Source organism: Halichondria panicea, chromosome 12 (assembly GCF_963675165.1).
Source record: "Halichondria panicea chromosome 12, odHalPani1.1, whole genome shotgun sequence".
Classification (NCBI taxonomy): Eukaryota; Metazoa; Porifera; class Demospongiae; order Suberitida; family Halichondriidae; genus Halichondria; species Halichondria panicea.
Window position 1 is genome coordinate 6,327,376 of NC_087388.1, and position 24,459 is coordinate 6,351,834.

General features: G+C 40.5%; 8 protein-coding genes and 1 pseudogene across 8 annotated transcripts in view; 8 read left to right on the plus strand and 1 right to left on the minus strand.

The window, feature by feature from the left end:
- Window positions 1–24,459, plus strand: part of LOC135345818 (TNF receptor-associated factor 4-like) — a 124,978-nt gene that overhangs the window by 56,875 nt on the left and 43,644 nt on the right. The gene's annotated exons all lie outside the window — the stretch shown is intronic.
- The window catches only part of LOC135345840 (uncharacterized), a 79,625-nt gene that overhangs the window by 7,275 nt on the left and 47,891 nt on the right, over window positions 1–24,459 (minus strand). The window contains exons 7-8 of the mRNA XM_064543318.1: window positions 12,735–12,850; window positions 224–333 (exon numbers count right to left, since the gene is read on the minus strand). Coding sequence (XP_064399388.1) covers window positions 302–333; window positions 12,735–12,850 — 148 coding nt within the window. The 3' untranslated portion in view covers window positions 224–301. The remainder of the gene's footprint in view (window positions 1–223; window positions 334–12,734; window positions 12,851–24,459) is intronic.
- LOC135345829 (TNF receptor-associated factor 4-like) lies at window positions 597–3,450 on the plus strand. Its single transcript, XM_064543304.1, has 2 exons — window positions 597–967; window positions 2,291–3,450. Exons 1-2 carry the CDS (start codon window positions 715–717, stop codon window positions 3,343–3,345), a joined length of 1,308 nt encoding a protein of 435 aa, XP_064399374.1. The 5' UTR covers window positions 597–714; the 3' UTR covers window positions 3,346–3,450.
- Window positions 6,100–7,792, plus strand: LOC135345821 (TNF receptor-associated factor 4-like). The gene is made up of 2 exons (XM_064543294.1): window positions 6,100–6,402; window positions 6,608–7,792. The coding sequence occupies exons 1-2, from the start codon at window positions 6,144–6,146 to the stop codon at window positions 7,666–7,668; spliced, it is 1,320 nt and encodes a 439-aa protein (XP_064399364.1). The 5' UTR covers window positions 6,100–6,143; the 3' UTR covers window positions 7,669–7,792.
- LOC135345842 (TNF receptor-associated factor 4-like) lies at window positions 8,210–9,743 on the plus strand (annotated as a pseudogene).
- LOC135345833 (TNF receptor-associated factor 4-like) lies at window positions 9,946–12,459 on the plus strand. The gene is made up of 2 exons (XM_064543309.1): window positions 9,946–11,133; window positions 11,257–12,459. Exons 1-2 carry the CDS (start codon window positions 11,031–11,033, stop codon window positions 12,318–12,320), a joined length of 1,167 nt encoding a protein of 388 aa, XP_064399379.1. The 5' UTR covers window positions 9,946–11,030; the 3' UTR covers window positions 12,321–12,459.
- LOC135345861 (TNF receptor-associated factor 4-like) lies at window positions 13,518–14,689 on the plus strand. The gene has a single exon (XM_064543335.1). The coding sequence runs from the start codon at window positions 13,653–13,655 to the stop codon at window positions 14,565–14,567; it is 915 nt and encodes a 304-aa protein (XP_064399405.1). The 5' UTR covers window positions 13,518–13,652; the 3' UTR covers window positions 14,568–14,689.
- LOC135345836 (TNF receptor-associated factor 4-like) lies at window positions 18,290–19,521 on the plus strand. Its single transcript, XM_064543312.1, has one exon. It carries the CDS (start codon window positions 18,312–18,314, stop codon window positions 19,383–19,385), a length of 1,074 nt encoding a protein of 357 aa, XP_064399382.1. The 5' UTR covers window positions 18,290–18,311; the 3' UTR covers window positions 19,386–19,521.
- On the plus strand, window positions 20,297–24,429 carry LOC135345435 (TNF receptor-associated factor 4-like). Its single transcript, XM_064542856.1, has 3 exons — window positions 20,297–20,638; window positions 20,715–21,838; window positions 24,100–24,429. Exons 1-3 carry the CDS (start codon window positions 20,383–20,385, stop codon window positions 24,427–24,429), a joined length of 1,710 nt encoding a protein of 569 aa, XP_064398926.1. The 5' UTR covers window positions 20,297–20,382.

Consider the following 24,459-nt stretch of genomic DNA (forward strand, 5'->3'; position numbering starts at 1 on the left):
CCTGAAAATTATCCGCTATACGGTATAATTATAGCACCATGAACTTGCCTCATAAACAACGTACAATATACACCATAAACACATGTTGTACTGAGGGAGAAAACATATAGAATACCGTATAATTGTTCAACCATGTTCTTCGAATTCAGTAATTATGGCTGTTGAAAAATTCGAACCCTCCTTGGGAAATTGTAGAATGGCATGTAGCCAAAAAATTTTTCACCTGTCGTATGTGTTGACCTTTGCCCCCTTGTTGAGTAGGAGTCTGGCACATGAGACGAGGCCCTCCCTCCGAGTCACACTACACTTGTGAGCACAGAGCCGTGTAGTAGTCTGTGTGTGGGTGGGTGTGGGTAAAAATTTTGTCCTCACGAAAATAATATTAAATCGCAAAAATACTCACAAATAATTGGATATTGCATTAAAACCGCCATGATAATTTCACAACTTGAGTAAGAATTAGCAGAATGAGCTGAACAGTGAAATCGCAAACAAATCTATCTGTGAAAATATGCTACCTTAAGGTACCCGCTATATAGGGCCACCCATGCACACACCACACCACACCATTGTCTAGTCACATGATATCTATTGTGTTTCTCTATATAAGTACGTGTATAGCTGCACAGTTATTATAATCTCTTTATAAGCCTTTGACATTGTCTAGTGAAGTCACATGTAAGTAGCTAGCTGCACAGTTAGTTTATACTAAACATGTTTGGACAATTTTCCAGCCTATCACTCAATGAGGGAGGTTACGACTACAAGTTCATAGAAGAACCTGCAGACTCTCTCAAGTGTCTCATCTGTCTGCTAGTAGTTAGGGAGCCACAACAACATGGCGGCTGTGGGAAGCTATTCTGTAAAGTGTGTATTGACAAGCACACGGCCTTTAGCATTGTCTGTCCACACTGTAGAGGACCACTCTTGAAATTGGGGCAATCTACCCTTTTTTCTGACCTTAGAAGTGAGTAAATAAATGATTTACCGTATACAGTATAGCGGGTAATTTTTGTGGGGTAAAGAATTCATTCAACTCGAAAACGATGTTTTTGTGAGTATCCATGCCTATGTTTTCGTGGGTAAAAATTTCATGGAGGTCAGCTTGCCACGAAATTACCTGCAGGTAGCTATAAACATTCTCTCAACTATTTGACTTACTCTCATTTAGCAGTAATAAAAATGAAAAAATCAGCATTACTCCAAAAAATAATATGCATTTTTGTTCAATGTTTGGGGTATCAGATTAGGAAGCCTCATTTTTAAGTGCTGTCTTCACTGAGCATGTACTGTTCAGGCAATATTTTTAAACCATGTCGCAATAATATTCAATAAATTATTTTTAGATGCTCTTAAATAATAATAGTTTTGTGGGACCTTGTTTGTTTGGGTGGTGAATAAAACACAAATTTGTGGATGCAACAAAAATGACCCAGGAACAATATTTAGTGACGTAGCAAAAATTAATGTGTGGGACCCTTGTTTGACAAGGGTCCCACACGTGGGTCCATGGTTTGCGAGAAGGTCCAAAGTGGGTCTCTTGTTTGACAAGGGTCCCACACGTGGGTCCATGGTTTGCGAGAAGGTCCAAAGTGGGCCTCTTGTTTGACAAGGGTCCCACACGTGGGTCCATGGTTTGCGAGAAGGTCCAAAGTGGGTCCCTTGTTTGACATGGGTCTCATTAATTAAATGTGATAAGTGTTTTATACAATATGCTATGCCTTGTGAACCCCTAGTTCCAGGTACATTCTGATACCATACATTCTATAGACCCTTGGTCTAAAGAGTAACTGAAATTGTGGGGACTCAATATTGACCTCCTTATTTCCTGACGAGAAAATACCCAGAAATTTGTTAGATTCCGTAAAAAAACAAACAGAGAATAGTCAAAATAGTTGAGAGAGTGTTTATACTGTAGTGTGAAATTTCGCTATTTGGCGCTCCAGAGCCCTCAGCAGAAAGTTTTTTGGGTTCTGGTGAATGCCAGGAAACCACACCCACCAATACCTGTGCGTGGCCAGTTTTAATTTTTATGCTAACTGCTCTGTAAAATACCGTATTACTAGAATATTTTGCTGGTGAAAAACTTTTGCAAATGAGCCAAACCAGCAGAAAATTTGACCCTTTGCGATCTAACAATTGCGTTCTGGCAAGGATCGTGTGTATTTACTTAGGTTTTGCGGATTTTATTGTTGCGAATTGATCAACCATCGCAAAGTTTGCAAAATGTTTGATGCTCGTAAAACATTCTAGTCATACGATATGCTAAAACTTTGTTTTGTACATGTAGGTGAGCAGGAAGTAAATTCTCTGCTGGTTCGATGTCCAACGTCTTGTGAATGGAACGGAGAGCTTCGATCACTAGAACACCATATGCAAAAGGACTGTGGTAACACTTTAGTTCCTTGCCCCAAAAATTGCAAGATAAAAATCATATGGAACAAAATCGATTATCACCTTGCTTTTAAATGCCTAAATCGACCACATTCGTGTACAAAATGTCAGAAGCAAATGGAGTTTAGGAATGTCAAAAATCATGAATTAAACGAGTGCCCCAAGAGACAGTACACATGCCCACACTGCAATGAAGCTGGTGTGTATGATGAGAGAACTACTACACATCTAGAAGCCTGTCCTAAAGTCAAGATCGAGTGTTCCAAGTGCTTGGTTAAAATTTCTCGCTGTGACCAAGCAGGCCATGTTTTAGCTTGCCCGAGTGAACCAGTACGCTGCAAGTACTACAATATTGGTTGTGCAGAGAAGCCTTTAAGAAAGAAACTGACAAGACACGAGGAGAATGCACAGATGCATCTAGCTTTAGCAGCAGACAAGATATTAAAACTAACTAACATGCTCGTTGTAAAAAACACGCTAAAACTTAAAATAAAGGATTTTAAGGAGAAAAAAGATAAAGTTTTAAGCCCAGATTTTCATACTTCAGAATTGGGCTACAAGTTGTGCTTGAGAGTTGATCCCAATGACAGTGGTGCTGGTGAGGGTACTCATGTTGCAGTGTATGCCTGTCTCATGAAGGGAGACAATGATGACTCCCTGTCCTGGCCGTTCACTGGGACAGTCACAATCGAGCTACTCAACCAACTGGAGGACAAGAACCATCACAAGATGACAATCACATTCCCAGCAGATAATGTGGTCAGCCAGAGAGTGGTGGAGCGTGAGAGAGGGGAGGGAGGATATGGCTACCGTAAATTCATCTCCCACGCTGACCTCGCTCACAAGCCTCTTACAAACACTCAGTACCTCAAAGACGACACTCTAATATTTCGAGTATCTGCAGAAGCTCCTGACTACAAGCCATGGCTGGAGTGTAGCAAGTGTGTTTAGTGACTTTATATTGCAGGACTAATTAGTGTGATATTTCCTATAGTAGACTATAGTGCTAGAACCTTTATACATATACAATAGGTATATACCTCGTGTCAAAACCATTACTTTCAATCTTACATTTAATCTTACATTATGGGCTATAACATGACACGAGATCAGTACGTACTCAAGCAATATGGCAATGATATGTTATTGTTGAACTAACACAGGCTGTATACAAAAGTGATTAAGATGTCAAGTACAGATATTTGTACTGGCTACTAACATCATTCAACATTATCCAAAATGTAACAATCAGCGATAAAATGTAAAAAAACTTCACATTTGGCCATTGTGAATTAATAGGTAAATAACAATAACGATAATTGTTATAGCTATAGCTACATGCATATACACTACTCGACTAACTATACAGTCACGCATGCATGATGCTAGCTCGCTTTTGTTCACTGAGTAGTATGTGCCCTCGTTATCATTGGCTGCTCTTCATTAATGGACACATGACCATCCTCTATACGAGTCAAGTCCTGGACTGCCCGCTTCTGGGTCAGTGGATAGCCGCGTTTTCGTGAACAGTGGATGCGATGAAATAATTAACAGGGGAAATAAATTGAAAAAAGTTTGACATAGGAGGCTGAGTTGGCTCCAGAAAGAATATGCCTCACCAGCACTAATCGCACTTAACACACTAAGAAGTATCACGACAGTCAAAGGTATAACTCCTAACAGAATAAACAGAGCTTTGTAAGTCATCTTCTTAAGTTTAGTTTTGGATTTTCCTTTTTTCTTCTCAAGCCATGCTTGTGCACTCAATTGTCCATAAAGAATCGTTACGGTTATAGCGAGTAAACCTCCTGCTGTTCCAGCTCCATTAATGAAGTCAAATTGAAATTCAAAACATTGGATTGTTTCATTGATACCATCGACATCACAACAATGCATGGCCTATTCTTGAACTCTTATAGAAACAGTCAATTCCAACCCTACATTCTTCTGTAACCGTGATTATAAAATTTAGCCAGAAAGTGGCTAGCAGAGATAGCCATAATGCTATTGCGAATATTCCAATAGCTCGAACATATCCTGGAGTGACTGGGTAATCAAACAAGAAGTACCGCTTCCTGCCATTCTCAGTTGTTTCACTCTTGAGCCCACCGAGCAAAGTGATGTTAATGATGGCTCTCCACGCTGCTGCTACTGGCTTGTTCAATGACTTTGTGAAAACTGTGTAGACACTGGCACTAACAATTGCAAGCGGAAAAATGAAATACAAAACGTATACTGGAATATACAGTACACATATATATAGCTCTTCGTTAAATTCCTTTAGAATGGCCATGATCTTCTTTATATAGTATAAACTAATTGGATTCCTCAGCCTCAGATAATAAATTATAGTATAGCTATATACATGTATATTAGGCAGCATTGGCACTCTTTTATTGGTGCATCAGTATGGTTATAATTATGCTATTCATGATATCCCAAAATTTCCTCCCCACTTTTGCTCAATGCCATTGTTTATTACACATGCATACATGCATGGTTGTGGTAATTTATGCTGTATAATTGTAATTAAGTAATCCCTTGGCATACGTATATATATATAGTACAAAGAATTTTGGATTACTGTACATACATCGTGCTGGCTATATTGCCAATTTGTAACTGTCTTATGAGGTGAGTCCCCCACCCTAGTCTGGCTGGCTCCACATAGTCTCCAAATTCACGGCTCTCCTATGCACCCATGCACATTCACAGTTATATTAATGAATATTGGCAAGCCGGGCAAAATATACAAGGCCGTATATGTTCCAAAATGCCAGAGGGAGGTTATGACTCAAATGTTTTACAGGAATGTGGGTGCACAGAGAAAAAAATTAATATATATATAGCTATTTTAGCTAAGCTTTAACAAACTTAAAATGATTGTATACCGTATTATAAAAAATTATTATTAGAATGTTTGCGAGCATCAAACATAATTATATGCGAATTTTGCGAGAGTCGATCAATTCGCAATGACAAAATCGCAAAACCTAAATTATTACTAGTAAATACACACAATTAATCCTTGCCAGAATGCAATTGTTAGATCGCAAAGGGTCAAATTTTCTGCTGGTTTGGCTCATTCGCAAAGGTTTTTCACCAGCAAAATATTTTAGTAATACGGGAGCTCTATTATATGCTAACAATGCCCATCAGTGGTACTAGAAAGTGAGAACTAGAAGCAATAAGCAATGAGCCATGCAGAAACCACAAACTATATGAGTTGTTGCTGCACTTCCTTTATTTCTTTGACTCCTGTCTTAATGTAGCATGCAGGTATATATATATAGCAATCACATGCAAGTGGTTTAAATAGGGAACTTTTAGACTTCAAAAATTTCGTCATTTTCTGGTATAGCTCAAAGTGATGGGGGAAAGAAAAGTGGGTTCTACCCAAAAAATATTGAGCTGAATATACCATCTGATAGAGAAAATCACAACGTCATTGCGATATTCCCTTATAGTGAGAGCCAATCCAAGCTCTTCCCCTTGTTCCATCAGCCTGCTCTGTTCCTGTGGATCCGTATCAACAAATAATTATGTCAGATGTCAAGTACATTTTAAGCGATAAAAACTTATATGCAAAATGTGCAAAATGTATACATGTATACTGTTGAACATCATGAATAACAGCGGGCCAAAAAATATTCATACTATGATAGGAGGGCCACCCATGCACATCATTGTTTGTTTATTCTAATTAAGTAAGCTGTATGCAGTATAATTAACATAGTTTGGAACTAAACATGTCTGGCCAATTTTCTAGCCTATCACTGAATGAGGGAGGTTATGACTACAAGTTCATAGAAGAACCTGCAGACTCTCTCAAGTGTCTCATTTGTCTGCTAGTAGTTAGGGAGCCACAACAACATGGCGGCTGTGGGAAGCTATTCTGTAAGAGCTGTATAACTAAGTACAGGAGGAACGATTGTCCTCACTGCAGACAACCAATCAGGGCATCTGGTTACCAGCAATTTGGGGGAACCATCTTTAACGATTTCAAGAGTGAGTTAAACATGAGCTACACGTAATCATATACAGCATTGTATATATATACATCACATCATTATATAGCTTCGATTCCAGGCCACTAGCTGAGAAGGGAAAGATGTCTGTCTTCTCATCTATAAATTATATAGTGGCCTGGAATTGATTGAGGCTATATCAAAACATTTCCTGTAGCTTAAACTATATACTCTTAATACTCTAGGTGACCAAGAGGTAAAGTCTCTGCTAGTATACTGCACGACCAGCTGTGGTTGGCAGGGGGAGCTGCGATCAGTCGAAAATCACGAGAAGAACAAATGCGAAAATAGTACTATTTTATGCCCAAATGCTTGCCACGTCACGTTTCTAAGAAAAAATCTTCAGCTTCATCTTGAGACAGAATGCCTAAAGCGACTTACAAGCTGCCTAAAGTGTGAGCAAGAGATGGAATATCGAGATCTGGACAACCACATGGCAAGCGAGTGCCCCAAGAGACAGTACACATGCCCACACTGCAATGAAGCTGGTGTGTATGATGAGAGAACTACTACACATCTGGAAGTCTGTCCTAAAGTAGAGGTCGAGTGTTCGAAGTGCTCACGTTTAGTTTTACGCTGTGATGAATCTGATCATCCTTTGGATTGCCTGAATGAACCAGTTTTTTGCAAGTACTACAATATTGGATGTGGAGAGAAGCCACTAAGAAAAGATTTGACTAATCACGAGGAAAATGCTCAGCTTCACCTTTCATTAGCAACTGATAAGATATTGAAATTAACTAATATGCTAGTCGTAAAAAACATACTAACGTTTAAAATAAATGGGTATAAAGAGAAACAAGATAAAGATCATCAATTTTTAAGCCCAGCATTTCGTACTTCAGAATCAGGCTACAAGATGTGCCTGAGAGTTGATGCCAATGGCAGGGGTGATGCTAAGGGCACTCATGTTTCAGTATTTGCCTGTCTCATGAAGGGAGACAATGATGACTCCCTGTTCTGGCCGTTCACTGGGACAGCCACAGTCGAGCTACTTAACCAACTGGAGGACAAGAACCATCACAAGGAGACAATTGCATTCCCAGCAGGCAGAGTGTACACTCAAAGAGTGGTCAGCCGTGAGAGAGGGAGAGGATATGGGTATCCTGAGTTCATCTCCCACGCTGACCTCGCTCACAAGCCTCTTACAAACACTCAGTACCTCAAAAACGACACTCTAATATTTCGAGTATCTGCAGAAGCTCCTGACTACAAGCCATGGCTGGAGTGTACCAAGTGTGTTTAGTGACTTTATTACATAGGGCAGGACTAATTGTGTGATATTGCCTATAGTAGACTAGTGCTAGAACCTCTATACATATTATACAGTAGCTATATACCTCGTGTCAAAACCATTAGTTTCAATCTTACATTATGGGCTATAACATGACACAAGATCAGTACGTACTCAAGCAGTACAACATTACGACATATTATTGTTGAACTAACACTGCATGGCTGCACACCAGATATTTGTACTTCAAAATCAGGCTACAAGCTGTGCGTCTCAGACAGACACAAAACTATACCGTGTATACCTCGCTGCACATGCGCTAATTATAAATTTATTGTACATACATAGTAGGTGGTCATGGTTGGATGCACTTCAAACTGCATGCATGTAGCATGACATCCTCTGTTACTGTACATCGATCGGTAAATGGTAGGACAAGACAAACTATTGCGCAACATTGATCAGACTGAACAGTTAAGGGTGGGGACACGAAACATATTCATGGAGTAATAACCACGCATCCAATATTCATTTTCTAGTCACATGATGCTTTTCAAAAAAAATGTCTACATCACTCAATGAGGGAGGTTACGACTACAAGTTCATAGAAGAACCTGCAGACTCTCTCAAGTGTCTCATCTGTCTGCTAGTAGTTAGGGAGCCACAACAACATGGCGGCTGTGGGAAGCTATTCTGTAAAGTGTGTATTGACAAGCACAAGACCCTCAGAAATGGCTGTCCACACTGTAGAAGACCACTATTGCAAATGGGGCAATCTACCATTTTCCCTGACCTTAGAAGTGAGTAAAATCATTATATCATGCTGTCTTGTAGGTGAGCAGGAAGTGAAGTCTCTGTTGGTTCATTGTCCAACAGCCTGTGAATGGAATGGAGAGCTCCGATCAATCAAAAACCACATGCAAAAAGACTGTGGGAATATTCTAGTTCGTTGCCCAAATAGTTGCAACAATGGCTTGACGAAAACAAATCAATTTTCACCTTCGTTATAAATGCTCAAATCGACCACATTCATGTACAAAATGTCGGAAACAAGTAGAGTTTAGGAATGCCAAAAGCCATAAACTAAACGAGTGCCCCAAGAGACAGTACACATGCCCACACTGCAATGAAGCTGGTGTGTATGATGAGAGAACTACTGCACATCTGGAAGTCTGTCCTAGAGTAGAGATAACATGCAAAAAATGCTCACTACAAATATTTCGCTGTGACGAGTCAAGACATTTTTTGGATTGCCCAAACGAACCGGTACGCTGCACATACTACAACATTGGCTGTGCAGAGAAGCCATTAAGAAAGGATCTGACTAAACACGAGGATAATGCACAGATGCATCTAGTTTTAGCAACAGACAAGATATTAAAATTAACTAACACACTAGTTGTAAAAAACACGCTAACATTTAAAGTGAACAGTTTTAAAAAGAAGAGACTCTCAAACTTTCAATTTGTTAGCCCCGCCTTTCGTACCTCAGAGTCAGGCTACAAGATGTGTATACGTGTGTATGCCAATGGCTACGATGAAGCCAAGGGCACTCATATTACAGTATTTGCCTATCTCATGAAGGGAGAAAATGATGACTCCCTGTCCTGGCCGTTTACTGGGACAGTCACAATCAAGCTACTCAACCAACTGGAGGACGATAACCATTGCAAGACAACGCTCACATATCTAGCAGAGGATGGGGTCAGTCAGAGAGTGGTGGACGGTGAAAGAGGGAGAGGGTGGGGCTATCATGACTTCATCTCCCACACTGAACTCGACTACAAGTTTCTTACAAACTGTCAGTACCTTAAAGACGACACTCTAATATTCCGAGTATCTGCAGAAGCTCCTGACTACAAACCATGGCTGGAGTGTACTCACTGTGTGTAGCTAACAACATTATCAAGCTACATGTATACGGTACTATGACCACAATGTGGGTGGTTCTGATAAATTCCAATCCCTCTCTTTCTTTATGTACGTAGTTTACATAAGTACATGCACACGCTGTTTCGTAACCCAATTTTAGATTTATGTGTTGTATACGGCTTCTTTACAAGCACTTGAAAATTCACCGAAATTTACACATTTCAATCAGTGATCCATATACTTCGTATATAACTTTTGCCATGAAAGGGGTGGGTACTCATTAAAGGGTGAAAGTACAGCATGGGAATGAGGCCTTGGTGATGGGCATAATGGACCTGCAGACCCTCTCCCTTGAAACATTGGAACTTCGATCACTATAATTATTATTGTTGTATGAACTACCTGGACTGTACATGTTACTCCATTATGTTTAATTACTCTTTAAGGGATAATTAGCACGTGACAAAACGAGAGCACAGATTATACCTAATTTATACAACGGACATTACAAATACTCTGTGAGGGTGTCACGGTGGATAATCTCAACAGCACACGGATTGTACAGGGTTCAAAAGAACGCTCAACCAGCTCAACCTTCCAACGCTTTTTGTTGAAGTGCAAAGATTCTGCGAACCTGTATGACTGTGGACTGTGGACTGTGGTAACATCAATATTATTATAGCAACAGCAGGCCAAAAAATATATTCATAGGAGGAATCCCACAAACAATCACATGATGCATGTGTCTATATTCAGTTTTGAGACAAGATGTTTAGCGTAGTTTCTAGACTATCAATCAACAAGGCCGAAGGAGGCTACGACTACAAGTTCATAGAAGGACCTGCGGACTATCTCAAGTGTCTCATCTGTCTGCTAGTAGTTATGCACCTATCAATGCAAATCCCCACCCACCCCCTCACGGGAGAGGGTGGGGATTTGTAAGTCATTTGCAAAATAACTTCCTACTTGGGGGCAGGGCTTTTGTCAATCCGTATATTCAAGGATACAAGAATCAGTATACTACAATATGTGTTTCTTCTTTTTCTTTGTGACCTCCAATGCCACGGTATATAGAGCTAGTAGTCTCGAATACCCGTCTCAACCCTCAAGCTTTTAGGTTGAGGCGGGTATTCGAGACTATAGAGCTAGTGTGTATACGCATATGCTAGTCATTGTTCTTGGATATATAGACCCTAGTTTGTGCTTAATAGTATGGAGAAGAAGGTGGTTGTGTCTTTTGTAGGTGTGTAGTAGAGAGGTGCACATTGTGAACCATTCTTTTTATTATTAATATTGTTGAATCCCCTGTGTGGGGGGATAGTCTTTTGTAGTGCTATGGACATGCATTTGTACAAAGAGGTGTTCCCTGGGGGAGTGTCTTTGTAACTCCCCTATTGACAAATCCCCACCCTATCCCGTGAGGGGGGGGGGTGGGGATTTGCATTGATAGGTGCATTAGGGAGCCACAACAACATGGCGGCTGTGGGAAGCTATTCTGTAAAATGTGTATTGACAAGCACACAGTCTTAAGAAATACCTGTCCACACTGCAGGCAGCCATTAAATAACTCAAATGGCTTTCCAACAATCTTCAATGATTTCAGAAGTAAATGGTTGGACTTTAATAATTATGGAAAACAGTACACTATAAGAACTTCATTCTTCATTTAATATAATCCTTCGGAACTTAACTGTAGATCTTATTACCATAAACACTGTACAAACACAGGTGATCAAGAGGTCAAGTCTCTAATGGTGTACTGCAGCACTGCTTGCGGTTGGAAAGGAGAGCTGAGATCACTCGATAATCACAAGCAGAAAGACTGTGAGAACACATTAGTCTTTTGTGAAAACAATTGTGGTGCAATAAACATTTTTCAGAAGAATCTCAAGATCCACCTCGAGTCCAAGTGTCCTAATCGACTACACAAATGCCCTGACTGTGGTGCTAACAACCAGTACAAAAACCACCAACTTCATACCAAATTACATTGCCCCAAGCGATCGTATTCTTGTGTTCATTGTGGTGAAAACGGCTGCTTTGATGAGCGTACTTCTACACATTTGGAGGTTTGTCCTAAGATGAAAATTGTGTGTAAAAAGTGCTTACGATCTATCCTGCGCTGCCAGCTGCCAACTCATCCAAAAGAATGTACGTTTGAACCAGTGCCCTGTAAATATGCTGAAGTTGGGTGCAAAGTTCGGCCTCTACGCAAAGACCTTAAGAAGCACGAGGAAAATTACCAACTTCACCTCCAAGTTACCACAGAAACAGTGCTCGAGCTAAAAAAAATGCTTCCCAAACCTGTTGCCCCAGTTACCTTCAGAGTTACAGAATTTGACAAGCGCAAAACAGACAATGATGTAATCTACAGTCCTTCGTTCTACACTTCCACAAATGGGTACAAAATGTGCTTAAGAATAGATGCCAACGGTAATGGCACTGGCAAAGGCACACACGTCTCTGTGTTTACTTGCCTCATGGCAGGAGAATATGATGACTACCTGACCTGGCCGTTCACTGGGACAATCACAATCGAGCTACTCAACCAACTGGAGGACGATAACCATCTCAAAAGGACAACCCCATTCCCAGCAGACGCTGATGTCAGTGAGAGAGTGATGAAGCGTGAGAGAGGGGAAGGATACGGCTGGCCACAGTTCACCTCCCACACCGACCTTGCTCTTAAGCTTGCAAACATTCAGTACCTCAAAGACGACACTCTAATATTCCGAGTATCTGCAGAAGCTCCTGACTACAAACCATGGCTGGAGTGCACCAACTGTGTGTAGTGGCTTTATTACATAGGACAGTTAAAGTTGTGATAACGTGACATTGCCTATAACATATAGTAGTGTACAATATATCGTGTCAAAACCAGTACTTTCATACATTATGGGCTATATAACATGTCCTACCTCCTCTGAGAAATCACTACCTAGCCTATATGCAAACATACACGTACTAAAGTCCATTTGTGTTGAGAATGGACCTGAAACTTATGGTGCCCGCATAATTATTATTCTGGATGGAAAATGCTGGATGAGCAAACTACACGTCATTGGAAGGGTCTCTTTCTAAGTTTTCATAAAAGTGTTGACATTAGATCAACGGAATTTAAGTTACGGCAGTTAAAATAATACACGCTCTTTTAACTGTTCTTGTATATATTATATTATGCAATCTTTTTCCATGCATATACTCACCTATCATATCTTTGCCCCCTTGTTGAGTATAGGAGTCTGCATGGCACAGGAGACGAGGCCCTCCCTCCGAGTCACACTCTTGTGAGCACACACCGCCATCAGAGCCATGTAGTAGTCTGTGTGTGTGTGTGTGTATGAGGGTGGGTGGGCAATCAGCACAAGTATATACGTAACGTGTACATCGTCAATACTAGCAGGCTACAAAACATAATAATTCATACTTATACTAAAGCAAGTACTTCAAGGGCTTATAATCTCGTTGCCATTGTCTATATATAGTGAAGTCACATGATGCATGTCTATATTAAGTACATGTAAGTATAGCTGTACAGTTACTAAACATGAATGGCCTATCAAGTGCACTCAATGAGGGAGGTTACGACTACAAGTTCATAGAAGAACCTGCAGACTCTCTCAAGTGTCTCATCTGTCTGCTAGTAGTTGGGGAGCCATAACAACATGGCAGCTGTGGGAAGCTATTCTGTAAAGTGTGTATTGACAAGCACAAGACCCTCAAAAAGGACTGTCCACACTGCAGGAAGCCATTAAATAACTCAAATGGCTTTCCAACCATCTTCAATGATTTCAGAAGTAAGTGGTTAGACTTTAATTATTAATACGTGGAAAACAGTTAGGACTTCAATCCTTTGCGGGTATAAATCAAAGCTTTACCATAGTATAATAAATGGGTATGTAGTACTGGATAGTGTGTCAAACACCCTGTACATGTATGAACGTACTCATTACCATAAACACTGCACACACGCACAGGTGATCAAGAGGTCAAGTCTCTAATGGTGTACTGCAGCACTGCTTGCGGTTGGAAAGGAGAGCTGAGATCACTCGATAATCACAAGCAAAAAGACTGTGCATGAGAACACAGTAGTCTTTTGCGAAAACAATTGTGGTGAAATAAATATGATTCGAAAGAATCTCCAGGCCCACCTCGAGTCCAAGTGTCCTAATCGACTACACAAATGCCCTGACTGTGGTGCAAACAACCAGTACAAAAACCACCAACTTCATACCAAATTACATTGCCCCAAACGATTGCATTGTTGTGTTCATTGTGGTGAAAACGGCTGCTTTGATTCACATTTGGAGATTTGTCCCAAGATGAAAATTGCGTGTAAAAAGTGCACACAACGTATCCTGCGCTGCCAGCTGCCAACTCATCCAAAAGAATGCACGTTTGAACCAGTGCCCTGTAAATATGCTGCAGTCGGGTGCAAAGTTCGGCCTCTACGCAAAGACGTCAAGAAGCACGAGGAAAATTACCAACTTCACCTCCAAGTTACCATAGAAACAGTGCTCGAGCTTAAGAAAATGTTTCCCAAACCAGTTGTCCCAGTTACATACCAAGTTACAGATTTTGACAAACACAAAAAGGCCAATCGTATAGTCCACAGTCCTCCGTTCTACACTTCCACAACTGGGTACAAAATGTGCTTAAGAATAGATGCCAACGGTAATGATACTGGTGAAGGCACACATGTCTCTGTGTTCACATGTCTTTTGGCAGGAGAATATGATGACTACCTGGCCTGGCCGTTCGTTGGGACGGTTACGATCAAGCTTCTAAATCAGCTAGAGAATCAGAGCCATTATCTAAAAACGTACAAAATACCAGCAGACAATGAAGCCAGTCAGAGAGTGGTGGATGGTGAGAGAGGACCGGGATATGGCCACCTTAAGTTCACTTCCCATGCTGACCTCGCTCACAAGCCTCGTGAAAACATTCAGTACCTCAAAGACGACACTCTAATATTCCGAGATCTGCATGCAGAAGCTCCTGACTACAAGCCGTGGCTGGAGTGTACCGACTGTGTGTAGTAACTTTATTACATAGGACAGCTAAAGTTTGAACTAATGATATTGCCTATAGTATAGTATATAGTTGACCAACGTGTACAATATATCATGTCAAAACCAGTACTGTCATACATTATGGGCTATAACATGTCCTACCTCCTCTGGACAATCACTACCTAGCCTGTATACAAACAATGACATGCTATTGTTCAACTAACAAAGAATGCACAACTGAAGTGGTAGACATGCACATGAACAAGCGGTCAATATTATGTCCCAGTATTTTATTTATTTAGGATAACGATTATTTAAGTATTGCATACTGCTCTAAACCTACCACATACTTCAGGGACGTACTATATACATACATGTATGCATGTACTAAAGTCCATTTGTGTTGAGAATGGACCTGAAACTTTATTGGTACCTGCATGTTCTGGATGGAAAATGCTGTATGATCAAACTACACATTATTGGAAAGGTCTCTTTCTAAGTTTTCATAAAATCATAAAAATGTTGACATTAGATCTACGAAATTTAAGTTACGGCTGTTAAAATAATACACACCCTTTTAACTGTCCTTGTATGGTACTAAGCAATCTTTTTCCATGCTCACTCACCTATCATATCTTTGCCCCTTGTTGAGTAGGAGTCTGGCATATGAGACGAAGCCCTCCCTCCGAGTCACACTCTTGTGAGCACACACCGCCATCAGAGCCATGTAGTAGTCTGTGTGTGTATATGAGGATGGGTGGGGGTGGGCAATCAGCACAAGTATAATTATACGTAACTTGTATGTAGCAGGCTACAAAACATAATAATTTATACTTACTAAAGCAAGTACTTCCCATTGTCAAGGGCTTATAATCTCTTTATAAGACCTTGCCATTGTCTATGTATAGTAAAGTCACATGATGCATGTCTATTAAGTACATGTAAGTATAGCTGTACAGTTACTAAACATGAATAGCCTATCACGTGCACTCAATGAGGGGGTTACGACTACAAGTTCATAAAAGAACCTGCAGACTCTCTTAAGTGTGCCATCTGTCTGCTAGTAGTTAGGGAGCCACAACAACATGGCGGCTGTGGGAAGCTATTCTGTAAAGTGTGTATTGACAAGCACACACTCCTAAGAGATACCTGCTGTCCACACTGCATGCAGGCAGCCATTAAATAACTCAAATGGCTTTCCAACCATCTTCAATGATTTCAGAAGTAAGTGGTGTGGAAAAAGTTAAGCTCATGGCCGTACTACAATACATAAGCTTGTATTATATGGTACAATTATTATGTATATGCAGTTGAGCCGAGTACCTGGTGCCCACCCCCCCAACTCATCCAGATGGCTGAATATTCGGATATCAGAATGACTCATAAATAAGCCAGCCACATGCATGCACCTATCAATAATTCAAGTAGCGTTTGCATATGCATGCAAAATCAGCTAACGATCAATCTCTGACAAATGTATATAGTCTTGGACATAATGCATCAATAGACATAACAAGGTAGCAAGCTATGCTGTATATAATTATAGGCTATAAGCTAGCTGAAGTGTTTATAGCTGCTTCTGCTAATCAGCAACACAAACAAGTTTCAACCAATGCGCATGTGCGAGTCAGGTGTTTTCTGTGAACATCATCAAATCTTTCATCCGAGATTTCGAAGGATTGGGGTTCGGAAAGTCAAGGCTCAACTGTAGTAGAGTTACCTATTATATACATAAGTGTATACACATGTACCTCAACCCTATACCATAAGGTGATCAAGAGGTCAAGTCTCTAATGGTTACAGTTGCCCCAGTTACATGCAGAGTTGCAGATTTTAACAAGTGCAAAACAGACAATGATGTAATCTACAGTCCTTCGTTCTACACTTCCACAAATGGGTATAAAATGTGCTTGAGAATAGATGCCAACGGTAATGGCACTGGCAATGGAACACACGTCTCTGTGTTCACTTGCCTCATGGTAGGTGAATATGATGACTACCTGACCTGGCCCTTCACCGGGAAAGTCACAATCGAGCTACTCAATCAACTGGAGGATAAGAACCATCACAAAGACATTTCCAGCAGAACTTGTGGCTAGCCAGAGAGTGGTGGACAGTGAGAGGGGGAGGATGGGGCTACCATAAGTACATCTCCCACACTGACCTCGCTCACAAGCCTCGTAAAAACATTCAGTACCTCAAAGACGACACTCTAATATTTCGAGTCTCTGCAGAAGCTCCTGACTACAAGCCATGGCTGGAGTGTACTCACTTTGTGTAGTTATTTATATAGTCATGTAGGACAGTTAAAGTTTTGACTAATATAAACACACACACACACACACACACACACACACACAGTCAGCTTTACCATATCCCTCGTGCGGCTACGCCTCGAGGCATAATTATTGCCTAGAATTATAGCCTGTATATAGTTACTGTAGTTGCACCTATACCTGCATATACAATTATATCATGTCAAAATCATTATGGGCTATAACATGACAGTACATATATAAGAGCAATACCTACTCAAGCAACACTTATGTACATATGTGTAGCCTATACACTGAAACAATTAATGACATGTAACAGTTATTGTTCAAAGAGCACATGAGATGAGTACTCTATAAGCACTGTCAAGAGTTCATTAGAAAGAGTACGCAACTCCACTTATAACCGTAGTGGGCGTTTCTTCTAACCTACGTTGCAACCACATGCTGTTGTATAAACTAATTTGCAATGAATAACTTATAGTGACGATTGTGATAATTATATATCACTAATTTACAACTGCCAGTAGGAAAGACAATGAGCTACTAACCATTGCCTTTCCTGCTAGTTGCGGTTACAACATGCAGCTAGAGTATCTGTGACGTAGGTCTGGAGGAATGCTTTTTGTGTACAGTCTATTGGAGTTGCGTACTCTTCCTAATGAACTCTTAATTGGCACTGTATTGTTGTTCATAACTAACCACATATATAGACGTATACAATATCAGAGATGTCTGTATACACACAACACATTAATTCCAAGCTAAGCGAGGCTTTAATCTCACGGTCACATTGAGATTTTGGCCAGATCATTCGCAATGTATCTTTCTGGGCTTGGATTAACGAAATTCAAGTTAGTACTCTTTACGGGAAATTGTGCTCACGTGTCATAATTATTATTAACATGTATTTAACGGACATTATAAATAGTAGGACAAAGCATTCCTAGGGCCACCCACACACCACACCAAGCCATTGTCTAGTCACATGATGTTTGTTTATTGTGTTTGTCTAAAATTTTGTTTGTCTATATTAATGGTCTAAGTAGCTGTATACAGTTAGTTTGTTAGTTTGGAATTATAAAACATGTTTGGCCAGTTTTCTAGCCCATCACTGAATGAAGGAGGTTATGACTACAAGTTCATAGAAGAACCTGCGGACTCTCTCAAGTGTCTCATCTGTCTGCTAGTAGTTAGGGAGCCACAACAACATAGCGGCTGTGGGAAGCTATTCTGTAAAGTGTGTATTGACAAGCACACACTCCTAAGAAATACCTGTCCACATTGCAGGCAGCCATTAAATAACTCAAATGGCTTTCCAACCATCTTCAATGATTTCAGAAGTAAGTGGTATAGATCAAAGCTTTCCCGGTGAAAATGATGTGCTAAAACAATAATAATTATTATATACTGTGTAACATACGTGTACATGTATGCACTCCTATTATTACCATAAACACGGCATACACGCACAGGTGATCAAGAGGTCAAGTCTCTAATGGTGTACTGCAACACTGCTTGCGGTTGGAAAGGAGAGCTGGGATCACTCGATAATCATAAGCAGAAAGAATGTGAGAACTCAGTAGTCTTTTGCGAAAACAATTGTGGTGAAATAATTATTATTCGAAAGAATCTTAAGGCTCATCTTGAGTCCAAGTGTCCTAATCGACTACACAAATGCCCTCACTGTGGTGCAAACAACCAGTACAAAAACCACCAAGTTCATACCAAACTACATTGCCCCAAGCGATTGCATTGTTGTGTTCATTGTGGTGAAAACGGCTGCTTTGATGAGCGTACTTCTACACATTTGGAAGTTTGTCCCAAGAAGAAAATTGTGTGTAAAAAGTGCACACAACGTATCCTGCGCTGCCAACTTGCAACTCATCCAAAAGAATGCACGTTTCAACCAGTGCCCTGTAAATATGCTGCAGTCGGGTGCAAAGTTCGGCCTCTACGCAAAGACCTCAAGAAGCACGAGGAAGATTATCAACTTCACCTCCAAGTTACCACAGAAACAGTGCTCGAGCTAAAGAAAATGCTTCCCAAACCAGTTGCCCCGGTTACAGTTGCCCCAGTTACAGTTTCCCCAGTTACATGCAGAGTTGCAGATTTTGACAAGTGCAAAACAGACAATGATGTAATCTACAGTCCTTCGTTTTACACTTCCACAAATGGGTACAAAATGTGCTTAAGAATAGATGCCAACGGTAAGGGCACTGGCAATGGAACACACGTCTCTGTGTTCACTTTCCTCATGGTAGGTGAACATGATGACTACCTGACCTGGCCCTTCACCGGGAAAGTCACAATCGAGCTACTCAACCAACTGGAGGACAACAATCATCACAAAGAGACAAATACATTTCCAGCAGAACTTGTGGCTAGCCAAAGAGTGGTGGATGGTGAGAGGGGGGTAGGAAGGGGCTACCATAAGTACATCTCCCACGCTGACCTCGCTCACAAGCCTCGTAAAAACACTCAGTACCTCAAAAACGACACTCTAATATTTCGAGTCTCTGCAGAAGCTCCTGACTACAAGCCATGGCTGGAGTGTACTCACTTTGTGTAGTTAATTATATAGTCATGTGGGACAGTTAAAGTTTTGTTATTTCCTAGAATTATAGCCTGTATATAGTTACTGTAGTTGCACCTATACTTGCATATAGTTATACACAATTATATCATGTCAAAATTAAACCATTCATTATGCTATAACATGACAGTATACATGTAAGAGCAATACCTACTCAAGCAACACCTATATATGTACACGTAGCCTATACACTGAAACAATTAATGATATGTAACAGTTATTGTTCAAAGAGCACATGAGATGAGTACTCTATAAGCACTGTCAAGAGTTCATTAGAAAAAGTACGCAACTCCACTTAAAACCATAGTGGGTGTTTCTTCCAACCTACGTCGCAACCACATGCTGTTGTATAAACTAATTTGCAATGAATAACTTATAGTGACGATTGTATATCACTAATTTACAACTGCCAGTAAGAAAGGCAATGAGTTACTAACCATTGCCTTTCCTGCTAGTTGCGGTTACAACAGCTAGAGTATCTATGACGTAGGTCTGGAGGAATACTTTTTGAGTATACAGTCTATCAGTCTATTGGAGTTGCATACTCTTCCTAATGAACTCTTAATTGGCACTGTATTGCTGTTCATAACTAACCACATATATAGACGTACACAATATCAGAGATGTCTGTATACACACAACACATTAATTCCAAGCTAAGCGAGGCTTTAATCTCACGGTCACATTGAGATTTTGGCCAGATCATTCGCAACGTATCTTTCTGGGCTTGGATTAATGGAATTCAAGTTAGTACTCTTTACGGGAAATTGTACTCAAGTGTCGTATAGGCATAATTAGTATTAACGGACATTATAAATAGTAGGACAAAGCATTCCTAAAGCCACCCACACACCACACTAAGCCATTGTCTAGTCACATGATGTTTGTTTATTGTGTTTGTCTAAAATTTTATTTGTCTATATTAATGGTCTAAGTAGCTGTATACAGTTAGTTTGTTAGTTTGGAACTAAACATGTTTGGCCAGTTTTCTAGCCCATCACTGAATGAAGGAGGTTATGACTACAAGTTCATAAAAGAACCTGCAGACTCTCTCAAGTGTCTCATCTGTCTGCTAGTAGTTAGGGAGCCACAACAACATGGCGGCTGTGGGAAGCTATTCTGTAAAGTGTGTATTGACAAGCACACAGTCCTAAAAAACACCTGTCCACATTGCAGGCAGCCATTAAATAACTCAAATGGCTTTCCAACCATCTTCAATGATTTCAGAAGTAAGTGGTATATAGATCAAAAGCTTTCCCAGTGTAAATTATGAATAGTGTGTTAAAAAAATAAATTATATACATATACCTGTACCTGCATGCATGCATACATCACCCCTACAAACACATACAGGTGATCAAGAGGTCAAGTCTCTAATGGTGTACTGCAGCACTGCTTGCGGTTGGAAAGGAGAGCTGGGATCACTCGATAATCACAAGCAGAAAGACTGTGAGAACACAGTAGTCTTTTGCGAAAACAATTGTGGTGAAATAAATATGATTCGAAAGAATCTCCAGGCCCATCTCGAGTCCAAGTGTCCTAATCGACTACACAAATGCCCTCACTGTGATGCAAACAACCAGTACAAAAACCACCAACTTCATACCAAATTACATTGCCCCAAACGATTGCATTGTTGTGTTCATTGTGGTGAAAACGGCTGCTTTGATGAGCGTACTTCTACACATTTGGAGGTTTGTCCCAAGATGAAAATTGCCTGTAAAAAGTGCACACAACGTATCCTGCGCTGCCAGCTGCCAACTCATCCAAAAGAATGTACGTTTCAACCAGTGCCCTGCAAATATGCTGAAGTTGGGTGCAAAGTTCACCCTCTACGCAAAGACCTCAAGAAGCATGAGGAAGATTACCAACTTCACCTCCAAGTTACCACAGAAACAGTGCTTGAGCTAAAGAAAATGCTTTCCAAACCAGTTGTCCCAGTTACAGTTGCCCCAGTTACATGCAGAGTTGCAGATTTTGTTAAGCGCAAAACAGACAATGATGTAATCTACAGTCCTTCGTTCTACACTTCCACAAATGGGTACAAAATGTGCTTAAGAATAAATGCCAACGGAAATAGCACTGGCGAAGGCACACACGTCTCTGTGTTCACTTGCCTCATGGTAGGTAAATATGATGACTACCTGACCTGGCCGTTCACTGGGACAGTCACAATCGACCTACTCAACCAACGGGAGGACAACAATCATCACAATTGGACAATCACATTCCCAGCAGAACTTGTGGCTAGCCAGAAAGTGGTGGATGGTGAGAGGGGGGTAGGAAGGGGCCACCATAAATTCATCTCTCACACCAACCTCGCTCGCAAGCCTCGTAAAAACATTCAGTACCTCAAAGACGACACTCTAATATTCCGAGTATCTGCAGAAGCTCCTGACTACAAACAATGGCTGGAGTGTACTCACTTTGTATAGTTATATAATCATGTGTTGGAAGTACAGTTATAGTTTTGACTAGTTTGTTTCATAATTATTGCCTATCATTTTATAGCCTGTATACAGTAGACTCTCGCTATTCCGGCTCTCTGAAGTACGGCCACCTCGATATACCGGCCATTTGGTTTGGCACGGAATGCTAGCTATATATTTACTGCACAAAACTCACCCTGAAGTACGGCCACTCGCTATTCCGTTTACCGGCCAGTGCTGGCTGTCCCAAACAAGGTTTTCAATGTAATTTTATTACGGCCTGATATGACGTTTTGGGTGTGGTTTAGCAAATAAAATTGGATTACACTTAAATAGAGAACAGAATGATTCATTATCCTACATTATCCTCGAGACAACAACCGCAAAAGTAGTCATTAGATTCGAGGTAAGGTCGTTTTTAAGCCGCGGCTATTTCCTGAGCTGCAACCACCTCGCTATTCCGGCCAAGCTGCATGGTCCCAAGGGTGACCGGATTAACGAGAGTCTACTGTAGTTACTGTAGTTGCACCTACGTGCATATAGTTATGTATAATTATGTCCATTCATTATGGGATATAACATGACGGTATATATAAGAGCAACACCTGGCCTGCAAACAATGACATTATTACTGTTCAATGAGTAGAATTGTAGTAGAGTGGGAATGGAGTAAACTATAGAGTAGGATACAGCTAGTATACAATGGGTAGTAATCGTATCAGTATATAGAACGCCAGTAGTTGCTTTTGAGACCAAATCTATACCACTGTTTTGAAGAACCTATAAGAAAGAACGTGACTCTTTGGTATTATCTACCAGATAGCAATATGCACAATGATAGCACATGCACGTACACTGAGATATATATGAGTACTAACAAGAGTTCATGCAAACAGTGCGTGACCAACACAACGTCACGTACCACAGTAGTACATCTATATTAAAGAGCACTATACGATCATTGAAAGATATGTACCGTATAGCGGGTAATTTCGGGAGCCAAAATATTCGTGGTTGAGCAATATTGAGTCATTTCGTGGGTAATATTTTCGTGGTTGCTGCTTACACTGCAGGTAAAGGTAGGCAAGGTCGCTTCATTCGTTGGTAAAACATTCATGATCAGACCTACAACCACGAAAACCACAAATATTTTGCTCCACGAAAATTACCCTAATGGACCATTCGAATGATGGGACATTTACCATTGAGCTTCTAAATTAGATAGAGAATCAGAACCATCACCATGAGATGCTCACAATACCAGCAGACGAATTCAGTGACAGGGTTTTGTACTCTGAGAGAAGAGGACGGGTAAATTTATCTCACACACAGACCTAGCTAAACAGTCTCAGTGCCAGTACCTCAAAGATGACACTCTGACTTTCAGAGTATCTGTAGTAGAAGTATACCAGAATACAAACAATACCTTGAGTGTATCAACTAATGCTTTATATATGTATACGTGTACCAACTTTTCGTAGTGATACTATATATCACATGACTGAGTATTTGTGGGGGTGGTGGCAGATATTTAGTACTTACATGTATATACGTCTTATATACGTTAGATGTCAAGTGCATTTTCAAGTCAATATAGGCAAGTATACATGTACTGTCGAACATTATGAACAGGCCATTTGCAAAAGAACTGTAGGAAAACTTTAGTTCCTTGCCCAAATGGTTGCAACAATGGCTCAACGAGAATCATAAGAAAAAATAATCATGCAATTATCATCATGGTTTTAAATGCCCAAATCGCGATTATTATCACGTACAAAATGTCAGAAGCAAATGGAGTTTAGGAATGCCAAAAGCCATGAACTAAACGAGTGCCACAAGAGACAGTACACATGCCCACACTGCAATGAAGTTAGTGTGTATGATGAGAGAACTATACTACACACGTAAGAGTCTGTCATATAAGTCCAGGTCTCGTGTCCTAAATGTTTTTGTGCAGTTTTTCGATGCAACACATCTGGCCATCCTTAATTTAGTTTGCCCAAGTGAACCAGTCGTACTGCAAGTACTGCAATATTGGTTGCGAAGAGAAAACTCTGAGAAACTAGAAAATGCTCAGCTCTCACTATAGCAACTAAAGAGGTCTTGAGACTGAATATGAAAACTACACTAACATTTAGGTTACAATAATTATAATGAAAAAAACTTTACCATTTTATACCTCAGCATCAGGGTATATAAGCTTTGTGCCTGTGTGTGTGCCAATGCATAGTAGTGGTGTGGTGATGGTACTCATGTTTCAGTGTATGCCTTTCCTCATGAAGGGAGACAATTATGATGACTCCCTGTCCTGGCCGTTCAATGGGAGGGTCACAATCGAGCTACTCAACCAACTGGAGCACAAGAACCATCACAAGTGGACAATCCCATTCCCAGCAGACGATGTAGTCAGTGAGAGAGTGGTGGATGGTGAGAGAGGGTTAGGATATGGTCGGCGACAGTTCATCTCCCACGCTGACCTCGCTCACAAGCCTCGTAAAAACATTCAGTACCTCAAAGACGATACTCTAGTATTTCAAGTATCTACAGAAGCTCCAGACTACAAGCCGTGGCGTGTATACTGTACATTATAGTGGTGTTATTAATACAAATATAGGACAAAT

What these genes read in the sequence shown, in the direction of transcription:
- LOC135345829 (XM_064543304.1), top strand. Translation starts at nt 715, where the DNA reads ATGTTTGGACAATTTTCCAGCCTATCACTCAATGAGGGAGGTTACGAC. An exon ending in CCTTTTTTCTGACCTTAGAA is followed by an intron (nt 968 to 2,290) that starts GTGAGTAAATAA and finishes TTGTACATGTAG; the next exon opens with GTGAGCAGGAAGTAAATTCT.
- LOC135345821 (XM_064543294.1), top strand. Translation starts at nt 6,144, where the DNA reads ATGTCTGGCCAATTTTCTAGCCTATCACTGAATGAGGGAGGTTATGAC. An exon ending in CATCTTTAACGATTTCAAGA is followed by an intron (nt 6,403 to 6,607) that starts GTGAGTTAAACA and finishes TTAATACTCTAG; the next exon opens with GTGACCAAGAGGTAAAGTCT.
- LOC135345833 (XM_064543309.1), top strand. Translation starts at nt 11,031, where the DNA reads ATGTGTATTGACAAGCACACAGTCTTAAGAAATACCTGTCCACACTGC. An exon ending in AATCTTCAATGATTTCAGAA is followed by an intron (nt 11,134 to 11,256) that starts GTAAATGGTTGG and finishes GTACAAACACAG; the next exon opens with GTGATCAAGAGGTCAAGTCT.
- LOC135345861 (XM_064543335.1), top strand. Translation starts at nt 13,653, where the DNA reads ATGATTCGAAAGAATCTCCAGGCCCACCTCGAGTCCAAGTGTCCTAAT.
- LOC135345836 (XM_064543312.1), top strand. Translation starts at nt 18,312, where the DNA reads ATGGTGTACTGCAACACTGCTTGCGGTTGGAAAGGAGAGCTGGGATCA.
- LOC135345435 (XM_064542856.1), top strand. Translation starts at nt 20,383, where the DNA reads ATGTTTGGCCAGTTTTCTAGCCCATCACTGAATGAAGGAGGTTATGAC. An exon ending in CATCTTCAATGATTTCAGAA is followed by an intron (nt 20,639 to 20,714) that starts GTAAGTGGTATA and finishes ATTATATACATA; the next exon opens with TACCTGTACCTGCATGCATG. An exon ending in GGCTGGAGTGTACTCACTTT is followed by an intron (nt 21,839 to 24,099) that starts GTATAGTTATAT and finishes CTCATGTTTCAG; the next exon opens with TGTATGCCTTTCCTCATGAA.